We start from the raw sequence: 12,794 nt of genomic DNA on the forward strand, positions 1-12,794 counted from the left end.
TTGCTGCTAATATACAGAAAAAACTGATTTTTTTTTTTTTTTTTTTTAAAGATTTTATTTATTTATTTGAGAGAGAGAGAATGAGAGACAGAGAGCATGAGAGGGAGGAGGGTCAGAGGGAGAAGCAGACTCCCTGCCGAGCGGGGAGCCCGATGCGGGACTCGATCCAGGGACTCCAGGATCATGACCTGAGCCGAAGGCAGTCGCTTAACCAACTGAGCCACCCAGGCGCCCCAAAGCTGATTTTTAATATTGATCTTATGGCCATCTATACTGCTAAAATAATTATTTCTAAAATGTATCTGTAGATTACTTTCAGTTTTCTATGCAATGTATTATCTGCAAATAAATTTTATTTCCTCCTTTTTGATCCTTATGCTTTTAATTTCTTTTGTCTTACTATGCTGGGTCTGGTAAAACATTAAATAGAAGCAATATTGGTGGGCATCCTTTCACAGCTCTTAATGTTAAAAAAAATTCAACATTTCCCCATTTACACTGATACCTCATGTAGGATTTTGGCAGATGGCCTTTTTCAGCTCAAGAAGAATTTCTTTCTCTTCTTATGCTGAGAGCTTTATCATGAATGACTGTGGAATTTTATCAAATTCTTTTTCTGCATCTACTAAGATGAATATGGTTCTTCTCCTTTAGTTTGTTGATGTGGCAAATGTTGTTTATATATTTTCTACTGTTAAGCCCTCCTGTGTTCCTAGGATAAACTTGTTTATGGTGTCCTATCTCTTTCATATGTTGCTAGATTTGGCTGGCTTATATTTTGATTAGAATTTTTGCATTTATGTTCATAAATGAAGCTGGTCTCTAATTTCCCTCATACTATCCTCAACTGGTTTTGTTATTAAGATTAAACTAGGTGTTCAAAATGAGATGAGTATCGTTTCTTTTCCCATTCTCGAGAAAAGTTTAAGATTGGAATTATCTGCCCTTTGAAAGATTGTTAGAACTTACTTATAAAATTATCTGGGCCTCAAATTTTGTGAGATTTTTAACTATTGTTTCAATTATCTTAATACAGGACTGTTGAGGCTTTCATCTTCTTGAGTGAATTTTATGTAAGTTATACTTTTGTATTTGTCCATTTTGTAAGTTTTCAATTTTATTGGAAAAAAACAGTTAACAATTCTTTTTGTCACCTATGCAAAATTTGTAGTTCTATAGGTTTTCCATCCCCAACCCCATATTATTACTCCACGTCTTCTCTCTTCTTGATCAGTCTCACCAGAGGTTTGTCCATCTTATTAGGGTTTTCAAAGAACTTTTGGTTTTGATATTCCCTAGTGTACTTTATTTCTGAATTCACTGATTTTTCTGCCCTTATCCTTATTCTTTTTCTTTATTTAGATTTATGATGTTTTGTTTCTATAATGTCTGAAATTAAATACTTAGAAATTAATCTTCAGCCTTTCTTCCTTTCAAATGAAAGTTTTTAAGGCAGTAAATTTCCCTCCACATACTGCCTTTCATTGCTCTCCATAAACTTGGACCCACAGTTGTCCCATTATCATTCCATTCTAATACTTTTACATTTATTTCCATTATGATTTCTTCTTTGACTCTTTTTATTTTATTTTTTTTTAGGTTTTAATTTAAATTCCAGTGAGTTAACATACATTGTAATATTAGTTTCAGGTATACAATATAGTGATTCAACACCTCCATACAACACCCAGTATTTGACTCTTTTCAATCCTGAAATTCATGAGGATTTGTTATATGCTATAACTTTTTGTTATTGTCATTCAATTTAATTGCAGTGTAGACAGAGAATGTGCCTGTATGATGCCAATTCTGTGAAATTCGTCTTATTTTATGATGTAGGACAGGACTGGTTTTATGAATATATTATGAATGCTCAAGAATGTGTTTTCTCTAATTATTGGGTACACAGTTCTATGTATGACCAACTAATAAAGCTTACCAACTTGTTCAAATCCTCTTTATCTTTGCTGACTTAAAACAATCTGCTTAGTCTATTAGTACCTGATAGATGTATGTAGAAATCTCCCAGTAAGACAGTGGATTTATAGACTCCTCATGTACTTTGTATCAATCTTTGTTTTATATATTTGGAGGTTATTTTTATTAGATGCACTTAGAACTGTTTTATCTTTCTGCCGAACTAAACCTTTACCTTTTGTCTTATGTAATTACTGTCTGTATCTGTAAGAAAATTTTATATCTTAAAGTCTATTTTAGCATATGTTAATATAGCTATACCATGTTCCTTCTGGTTGGTATTTACATGGCATTTCTTTCTTTATCCTTTTACTTTCAACCACTCCTTGTTCTTCTCTTTAGGTGTATCTCTCTCTGGTTAACAGCACACAGTTGGATTTTTTTAAAAATTCAACCTGACACTCTTCTAACAAGTTCAACCCATTTATATTTATTTTATTCTTGACATTGGGACTTGGTTTGCTATCTTTTAAGTTTCATTTCTCTTGCTTTTTCTAAGCTTCCTGCTCAATCCATTTTTCTTCTTCCCAAAGATTTAGAATTTCCACATTTTTACTCTTTTGGTGGGGACCTTTGAAATTTCATACTGTGTATTTATCTTTAAAAAGTCTGAAGTTAAGGGGCGCCTCGGTGGCTCAGCTGGTTAAGTGACTGCCTTCAGCTCAGATCACGACCCTGGAGTCCCGGGATCAAGTCCCGCATTGGGCTCCCTGCTCAGCGGGGAGTCTGCTTCTCCTTCTGACCCTCCTCCCTCTCATGCTCTCTGTCTCTCATTCTCTCTCTCTCAAATAAATAAATAAAATCTTAAAAAAAAAAAAAAGTCTGAAGTTAAATCATATCCTACTCTCACTCTCCAACTATTCAATAACCACAGAAAAATTAAACTCAAATTACTTGCAGGCTATTATTGTCACTATACTGTTGTCTACTACTGTTTAAGCCGTTCAGAAGGTGTTCTCTGACCGCCATGGAAATAAGCGAAATAGACAATTACAAGAAGTAGAGAATGCCAACTATCTGAAAATTAAACAATATACTTATAAACAATCCATGGGTCAAAGGATAAATCACAACAGAAATTTAAAAATATTTTTGAACTGACTAGCTCCTTTTGTTCCCTATCCCTCTCTGGGAAAAGTGTGAAAAATGAAGGTTTTTTAAAGAAAGTTTTGATTAACACAGGGTATTGGAGACATTGATCTTACTGAATTTCTCTCAAATGGGACAAAACAGTTCAAACCAGAACATTATTATTATTACTATCAATCTTAGAAGATTAAATCACAAGAATAACCACTCAGAATTAGCACACACATACATGCCCATATTCCTAGTTATGACTTATTAAAGTATACATTTAATATCTCTGATTCAAGCTGCATATTATAATATTCATTTCATTTGAAATCAGATACTAAGAAATATAAATTGACTACAAAACATAGCTTAGCTGTAACTCATCGTAATATGGATATTACTAAACTGTTTAAAAACTTGACCAATGGTAAGGTATTTACCAAACTAATCTACAGATTCAACACAATCCTATCCAAATCCCTTGGGCCTATTTCTGCAGAAACTGACAAGCTCATCCTAAAGTTCATATGAAAATGCAAGGGATCCAGAATAGTCTAAACAATATGGAAAAAAGGAACGAAATTGGAAGAATCACTCTTGGTGACTTCAAAACCTACTACAATTCTACAATACTCAAGACAATGTGGTACGGGCATAAGGCTAAACATATCTGTCGATCAGTGGAACAGAAATGAGACTCCAGAATAAACCCTTACATTTATGATTAAAGGATTTTTGACAAGAATGCCAAGACAATTCAACAGGGAAATAATACTCTGTTTCAACAAATGGTGCTGGGACAACTGAATATACACATGCAAAACAATGAAGTTAGACCCTTATGCCACATCCTACGCAAAATGGATAAAAAATTCAAAATGGATAGAAGACCTAAATGAAAGAGCCTAAACTATAAAATTCTTAGAAAAAAACATGCATATAAATTTTTGTTACCTTGGATTAGGCAATAATTTTTCAGGTATGATACCAAAAACATAAGCGCAAAAGAAAAACAGATAAATTGGATGTCATCAAAATTAAAAGCTTTTGTGCTTCAAAAACATGAAATGATGATCAACGGAAGGGGAGAAAATATTTCAAAATCATGCATCTGACAAGGGACTTGCATCCAGACTACATAAAGAACATAACAATAAAAAATAAATATCTCAATTTAAAAATAGGCAAAGGATTTGAATAAATATTTATCCAAAGAAGGCATACTGATGGCCAAAAAGCACATGAAAAGATGTTCAACATCATTAGTCATTAGGGAAATGCAAATGATAACCACAAAAATGAGACACTACTTCCAAACCACTAGAATAAGTAAAATCAGAAAGACAGATAATACTAAGTGTTGGCTGGCAAGGATGTGGAGAAACTGGAACCTTCATGCATTGCTGGAAGCAAAATGATGTAGTCACTTTGAAAACAGTTTGGAAGTTACTAAAAAAAAAAAAAAAAGGCATGAAGCTACCATATGACCCAGTGATTCCACTCCTATGTATACACCCAAGAGAAATGAGAACATTGGTCCACACAAAAACTTGTACACAAACATTAATAGCAGCAATATTCATAATAGCCCCAAAGTGAAAACAATCCAGATGTCCATCAACTGATAAATGGATAAGCAAAGTATGGTATATCCATCCAAAGAATACTCTTCAGCCATACAAAGGAATGAAATACTGACACATGCTACAACATAAATGGCCCCCCCCTTTTTTTTTAAGATTTTATTTATTTATTTGAAAGAGAGAGAATGAGAGAGAGAGAGCACGGGGCGGGGGGGGGGTCAGAGGGAGAAGCAGACTCCCTGCTGAGCAGGGAGCCTGATGTGGGACTTGATCCCGGGACTCCAGTATCATGACCTGAGCCGAAGGCAGTCGCTTAAGCAACTCAGCCACCCAGGCGCCCCAACATAAATGACCCTTAAAGACACTGGGCTAAGTGAAATAAGTCATTCACAAAACGCCACTAGTTGTATGATTCCACTTACATAAAATGTCCAGAATAGGCAAATCTACAGAGACAGAAAGTAGTTTAGTGGTTGCCAGGGCTGGGGGAAGGAGGAAACAGACAGTGACTACAAATAGGTATGGGGTTTCTTCGGGCATAAAGAAAATGTTCTAAAATAAGAGATAGTGGTGTTGGTTGCACAACTACGTGAATATACTAAAAACCACTGAATTGCACACTTTAAAGTGGTGAATTTCACAGTATATGAATTGTATCTCCACAAAACTGTTATTAAAAATGGGGAAAAAAAAACTTCACTGATAATATGGGTCTACCTACTTCATTTAAAGTTAGATACCTTATTTTAAGAATTCTTTGGTTATTTATTCAGGTCATACTTGACTCTAAATACACTGAAAAATAACTATTTGGATCAGAAAGAATGTATATAGCACACTTGTAGGTCTATGATGATCTGTGATGGAAAATCTCCTGACTAGACTGTAAGCTCCTACTAAATAGAATGGTCTCATTCATCCTTTATCCAGCATCTCAAAGAAGCCCTGATTCATTCTGTATTAATGGATGAATGCTACTGGACCAAATGCAAGACTCTTCCTCAGTCTCATCAGAACAATGCATGTGTCCCTTTACCTTTCAAAAGAAAGGGTAAAATGGAAGAGATGGCATTCTTTTTTTTTTTTCTTTTATGCAGGCCGGGGAGAAGCTGACATTGTAGGCTGCCTTTCATTTTCTCACACTCACCTGCCTTTGCTGAAGAGGGACGAGACAGTTTCTGGCTATAGATGTGGGCAGCACTTTGGAAAGAGGAAAAAGGGCCACTGGTGTAACTGCCTGATCGACAGCGCGGCAGACCAGCAGGGCTCGGTGCGTTCTGTGTCCCAGGATGTATGGAGGGAGAGGCACTGTCAGGGGCTGTGCTCAGTAAACCTGCTGGCTGGTGAGACATGCTGGGGATAGCTGGAGGAATCTGAGAGAAAGAAGAATGGTGGCCGGGCCCTGATGAGAGGTCAGAGGTTGTAATAATAGATGACAAGTGGGTACTGGGAATTTTCTGCAGAAGAGTAACAACAGGACCAGAGAAAGAAGCGGAGGAAGAATTTGTATAGACTAATTTAGCCTCTTTGTCTGCTGAAGTGGTAAATCCTATTAAAACAAAAACAAACAAAATAAAACAAAACAAAGCAGATCATTTTAGGAAAAACTGACATATAATCTCTATAAAACATGAAGTAAACATTTTTAAACATTGAAATAATCTTAGCACAAAACAGAAATCATGAAAGACAGAGACTTTAATGAGTGTTCATCATGAACTTAACGAATCATGCCTATCAAGACAACCTGGCAACAGAAACAGTTTATTTGTAGTCCTAGAATTTCTAAAAGCTGGGAGTTGAGACTACCTCCATCAACCAGAGCAGGCATTTTACAAATGCGAGGGCGTTAGGACAAAAGTTTCTGGTAGTGACAGCTAACTGCTCTCCCTCTGCTTTTCACCCTTCTGGGGGGGAAAAAAAGTGCTCAGAAATTTCTAAATATTAAGAAAATGAAAAATTCCTCAGAAGGAAAATAGGTTATCAGCAAATAGAAGGAAATTCTAAGGGAAGAGAAAAAACAAAGAAAAGGAACTTCTTTGGGGTAATGCCTTACACTTTAGAATCATTTACAATCTGATGACTTTTTTTCTCCCCTTTTAGGGATTTATCAGAGAGCGGCAAATCTATGTAGGTTTGAAGTCACTCACGAGATAATTTATCACAGTGAATTTCTGTGGCCTGCTGCTGTTTGGGCTGCTTTATTTTCACTTCGGCCATTGTCTCAGGGTGATCTGAAACAGAAAATAAATACAAATGTTCTACATATAATTTTGTTTCCAAAATATAACACAATTCATAATTAATCCCAGGAACATTGCATACCCCACCACACTTTCCCAAGGCTGGCCACATCCACAGCCCTGTTGAGTGGGCAACCAACCAAAAGATTCCCAATCATCCCCAACCCCAGCTCCAGCTAACTGAACCAGGGAAAAATACTTAAACCCAGGACAGCCATCCATGGATGGCAACAAGCTAGGACATGCCTGGAAAAGAAAAGAAAAAAATAATAATAATAATAAGTAAGGGCAGTCAGATGCCTCTACCAAGAATTCAAACTAGGGAAACTAAGAAACCAAGCTTGTTGGTGGTACCCACTGGAGCAAAGAAATCATAATACATATGGAGCAGTGCAACAACCAAGAGACAGAAAGAACGGCCCCAATATTTGTTGGCAAGGTACCTGGATACTACAATAACTCTGTATCTAATCTTTCTTGCTTTTATTTATTTATTTATTTATTTATTTACTTATGAATGAGAATGGTGGGGGGAGAGGGGCAGAGGGAGAGAGAGAATCTTAAGCAGGCTGCACACCCAGTATGGAGCCTGGCACAGGGCTCCATCTCATGACCCTGAGATCATGACCTGAGCCGAAATCAAGGGTCAGACGCTTAACTGACTGAGCCACCTAGGCGCCCATAATAGCTCTGTATCTTCAAGTAAACTTCTTGTGAGTTTACTTGAAATAGGGTGATCAGTATATTCATGACAAAATCACTCTAATAAATAAATTCCACTCTAATAAACTAGTTTTTTCCTACCACAGGATTTTGAAACAGGACAGCCAGGGCTAATCATGTACTTGCAGAAATACTCCAAAATCTTTTTCAGGGCTAGTTCGTATAAAAACTTAAGAAAGGCCATTTTACCTATCATCTTTCAGAATGAAAGAATGAGGACACAGGAATTATTTTCTGCCCATCACCACCAGCAGTGGTGGTAACTGTCACACATGTGTTTGCTCATGTTTGAAATCAGTCCAGATACTATCAGATGTCAAAGCGTTGTTTCCTTAATTGGGGCCTTCCAACTGCCTCTCTGGTTATTCTTGTTAGGTCTAGACAGGTATAGATCTTCTTACGCAGAGGTCATCCTTAACACATGAACCCCAGAATTTTCAGGGACCCATTTGTACAAACAGATGCTGTCAGGACATATTGTCAGGGCTTCCCCAGAGAAGAAGTTACTTATCTGAACGCCACTGTAGGCCCTCACCTCTCTAGGTTAACGCGCTTTTCTCTACCCCAACCTCATTGTAAGAACTCTTCAACCTCTCTTCCTCAGCACTGTTACAGGAGCTTCTCAAAGCTTCCACCAACCTTCTTCCTACATTTACTCACCCAATTCTATCTACTAGACAATAAACCTTATGAAGTCAAGGTCCTAGGACAGCCCTGGTCACTGTATACCTAGCAACCATCACAATGTCTGACACACAACAGGTGCTCAGGAAAAATGTGTAGAAGGAATGAATAAACAGATGAATCAACTAACTTCAGAACTTAGATAAGCTAGGACAGCTCAAAGAAGAGGGCTGACCTGGGGACTTCTAGAAGTATCATTCGATTATACAGTGAGCTCAATATAAATAGGCTTTTGTAGACTAGCCTCTGAATCAAAACAGTTTTTAAAACATTAACACTGTTTCTTTGGAACACTCACTCCACATTTTAAATGACCAATTATCCTCGCTATTTCCACATTAGACTATGGTAGTCTTAACAGCAGGGAACGAGTCTCCGTCCTTGAATTTAGTGCTCAGCATAGTGACAGAATTGGTGTAGATTTCCTATGTCTTACACTTCCCATCTAGATTTTAAATGAATCTTACTTTAAGGCACAAAGCTTTGTTTATAACAGAACATCACTGCTATTTTTTGATCATATGACATGAGCTAGAGAGTTCGGTCCACATTAATTCCAAAATCCCCAATCACAGAGTTCCCCCGCCGTGAGCTCTTTTAGAAATGCATGGGAACATTCTGGGCTATCACAGTGACTGAAGAAAGCTAAAGGCATTTAGGATGTGGGACTAAGGATATTAGACACCCCACCAGGTATGGAAGAGTCCCACGCAACAAATAATTCTTCTACCCCAAATGCCAATGCTGCTAAGCCAGAGGAAGCAAAAAACTTAAAAAGAATGGGAAATAACTATTAGGAAAGGCAGAAGAGCACAGATTAAGAGCACAAGCTTTGAGTAGGGCAGATGAAGGTTCAAATTCTCATCCCACTGCACCGTGGAGGGGATCCTTGAGCAAGTTACTCAGTCTCTTTCAGCTTCTGTTTTCTCATCTGTATAAAGAAGTTGAATAATAGCACCCACTCCATATGGTTTTTAAAAGTAAAAAAATTAGATCACATCCAGCAGATTATAGTAATATGAGCACTCCCTTAAATGTGAGCCATTATTAGCTTGTCTTGAAAAGCTCTCTGCTGTTAATTTTCATGAAAAAAAAAAAAATCAGACCATGTCCCTCTTGTTCTGAGGACAAAAATGGAATGCCTCCTCAGCCCCGACCCCCACACTGCAATACTTCACCATCTTGGAGTCTGATAGTGCTTACGCAGCATATGATTCTTGGCTCTTTACGCATGTCTCATTTTTTTCACTTGTTCTTCTTATTTTTCATTAATAAACCATCATACTTACCACCCTTTGCCCCGCTATCAGAATAACTGTTGCTGTTTTTAGAACTTTTTGAGTGAGTCCCCAGGAAGACACTTGCAGACTTGTTTTTTTTGGGTATAAAAAGTCAACACCTCCTCCAGTTCAGCCTCACTGAAACGAGGAGAGAGAGTATGGTCAGAACAGGAAGCTGTTCTGGAAAATCTTTCCACCAGATTTTATTCTGGAAATGGAGTCAGCTGGAGAAGGGGAAAATGAAAAGTACAAGCTGAAAACTCCCTAATAATAGATGGTTAAATAGGAATACAAACAAAGCCGTCTAAAAAAATTAAAGCATGATAAGGCTTTCTTCATCCCAAAGTGAATATTCGAGATGCACTATCTAATACGGTAGTCAGGAGGCATATATGATGATTTCAGTTTAAATGAAATAAAATTAAGTACATTTAAAGATTCTTCTCAGACTAGCCACATTTCACGTACTCAGTGGCTACAACACAGAAAGTTCTATTGGATAGCCATGTTCTATATTAGAGGTCAAAAAACTACAAACTTTATGGGGTCAAAACTGACAAGCTGATGAGCAACATATTCTTGTATGGCTCCCTGCTAAAAATGGTTTTTATCTTTTTAGAGAAGAATATGCTATGAAGATCATAGGTATCCTACACAGTCTGAAATATTTATTATCTGGCCCTTCACAGTTTTCCCCCCACTTCCAGATAACTGAAATGTGTTCATTAAAGGAGACCCTTGTCATTTTAATTCCCTATGTCAGAAATAAGGAGACCTACCAGCATAACCATATGAAGAGTTCCCTAACCATCTATACAATGAAGGAGATGGAACAAGATGGTTCTAGGTCATTTCAGATATTAAAATTATATGCACTTTATGAACATCCACAAAATGGAAAGTATAAGGAATCTGATGAGGGCCCACAGGATTCTTCTAGTAAACATATTATGCATGGATTTTTCAACACCTGTGGGAGGTTCTCAATGGCCTTCTGCATTTTTTTTTCCTGGAGCCAGGCTGTATTCCAGATGAGCGGCCTTTAAATAGGCAAAGTATTCCTGTGTTATCACAAAAAACCTATACCCCATCTTCAGAATACACTGTGATGACAACCTAGGAAACCGCTTCTATGAATCTCAGGGTAAACCCCACAGTCTCCAGAGTAGCCAAATGCCACAAAGTACCTCAAGTAACTATTAAAGATCCACATACAGCTGAGATTACAAACAGGTGATTGCCTCTGCCTGTCTGTGTGTTTTATTTGGCCCTTCACAGAAAGGGAAAGGGAAAGGTTAAGGTTGGTCAAAATACAAACTGCTTGATGCCTCTTCTCTTAATCTTTGCCCACTTCATAATCTGTGTTTCCTTGCCTGACTCCTGCAGGGATCTGCATTTACCAACCTCGATGGAGGTATCTGGGTACCACCCCAAATGTAATAAACGAGCCGATGCTAGCAGAAATTTCCAACAATCAACACTTAATGTACAACAGTAATAAATACGTTCCAGCATATTTTATCTCCAACTCTGTATCATTTGTCTTAGTACATGGAATTCATTTTTAGCATCCACAGTTAGGCCTGGTAAGGGAATACACATCACTTTTCAAAAAATTGGCTTTTCTTTTCTTTTTTTATATTATAAGGATCTTGAAGATCCCTAGGAGGAATAGAATATTAATCTTTTAACTTTTAAAGTAGAGTAATTTTCTGAACATACTCTAGTTTTTCTTTCCGATTTTTATAATGTTGATATGAGAAACCATTTCTTGTTTTGCTTCTATACCTGAATTATCAATCATAGAACTCAAGACCCAAGAATGTTAACAAAGTAACATTACACGATTATAAACTCCTACAAAATGATGTCTTTGTTTGCTGTGAGTTTTTAAGCGCATGATAGTGAGGCTATCCTTAGGTCTGTACAAGGTCTTAAACACAGATCATATTATCTTATATGATAATATAAGACTATATAACTCACCACCTGATTTAACTTCATAAACCAAGAGAGAATCGATTTTCCCCTGCTCTTCTCCCCACAGTGACTTTGATGGTTGAAGACTAATTAATGGGGTGATACAGATGTTTTATCCTTTATTTGAGTAGTTTTGTATGACTCTCTGTTTTAGAAAAAGGCCCTCCAGTGTGAGTCTTACAAAATTTTAAATGAAATGCCTTTGTTACCTCTTCCTTTGGAAACATATTGTCAATGGACAAAATGGCATGACTGATTTATATCAAGATAGAGCTGAATGGTGAGATTTTCAATCCTTAAAGGTTAACTCTACACATGAAGGACCTGTTCTATTTTATATAAATTAGGCGTAACCCTCACAGTGCTGAGAAACTGCCAATTCCTCAGCCCACTCAATGTAGGCAAAATTTGGTCATCACCACTGCATCAATAGGTCAGGGATAAATTCAGATCCAGTAAACACTGGAAGCCTCTAACTTCAACTTTCCAAAGGGCTCTCTCAGCACTTCAAGTGGTGTGTACTTTGAAGGCTGTCTAGAAATACAGCCCAGATACCCAGCAGCAGTGTTTTGATAACTGAAACCATGACAACAACAACATAATTGGCTGAAATATGGAGAGGCCGAGCCTATGAAACTCTTTTTCTCATTCTGAGAGTGATTTCACTCACATCCATATGTTAGAAACAAGGAAATAGTAAGAATTGAATGGGCAGTCTGGCAGATAAAGATAGTTTTTATTAATCAAGAATATCTTCTACCTTGCTTGTCTGATGAACTCCTGAAAGTTTTCTGTATTCACCCCATCTTCCTCTTCTTCTTCAAGTTTCTTCTTCGATTTCTTTTCAGCCATCTGTTCTGTTTCCTACCCAGTCCCCAACCCACACAGGAAAACAATAAGATAAAACTGACTCCTGATAAATGCATACTTCATCATCTGGTTTCATTACCATTGGGTTAATTTGTCTTTATAGTAAAGACACTTACTTCCTCCATGTACTTTTGCCACCTATAAATTTGATATATTATTCTCTGCCATTATTTCATAAAATATTTTGGAATTTCCAAATAAAAGTTGCAGAATAAATGTAAATTTTTATCATGTTTTTACTTTCTGCCCACATAACCCACTCAAAAAGAACTTTATAGTTCTTTTTAGCTTAGTAACATCTGTGCTCACCCTTGCAGCTTTAACAGTATGACAACAGAGATACCGTATTTTGTTACAATTAGGGAGACGAAAGATAG

The 12,794-nt window shown here is 37.0% G+C and overlaps 1 protein-coding gene across 1 annotated transcript in view; it reads right to left on the reverse strand.

Moving 5' to 3' along the window:
* TTLL5 (tubulin tyrosine ligase like 5) overlaps nt 1-12,794 on the reverse strand; it is a 274,932-nt gene that overhangs the window by 157,031 nt on the left and 105,107 nt on the right. The window contains 5 exon segments of the mRNA XM_021679581.1: nt 5,785-6,186; nt 6,788-6,871; nt 9,577-9,664; nt 9,666-9,705; nt 12,308-12,411. Of these exon segments, the coding sequence (XP_021535256.1) occupies nt 5,785-6,186; nt 6,788-6,871; nt 9,577-9,664; nt 9,666-9,705; nt 12,308-12,411 (718 nt within the window).

The sequence above is a fragment of the Neomonachus schauinslandi genome, chromosome 9 (genome assembly GCF_002201575.2).
Source record: "Neomonachus schauinslandi chromosome 9, ASM220157v2, whole genome shotgun sequence".
Lineage (NCBI taxonomy): Eukaryota > Metazoa > Chordata > Mammalia > Carnivora > Phocidae > Neomonachus > Neomonachus schauinslandi.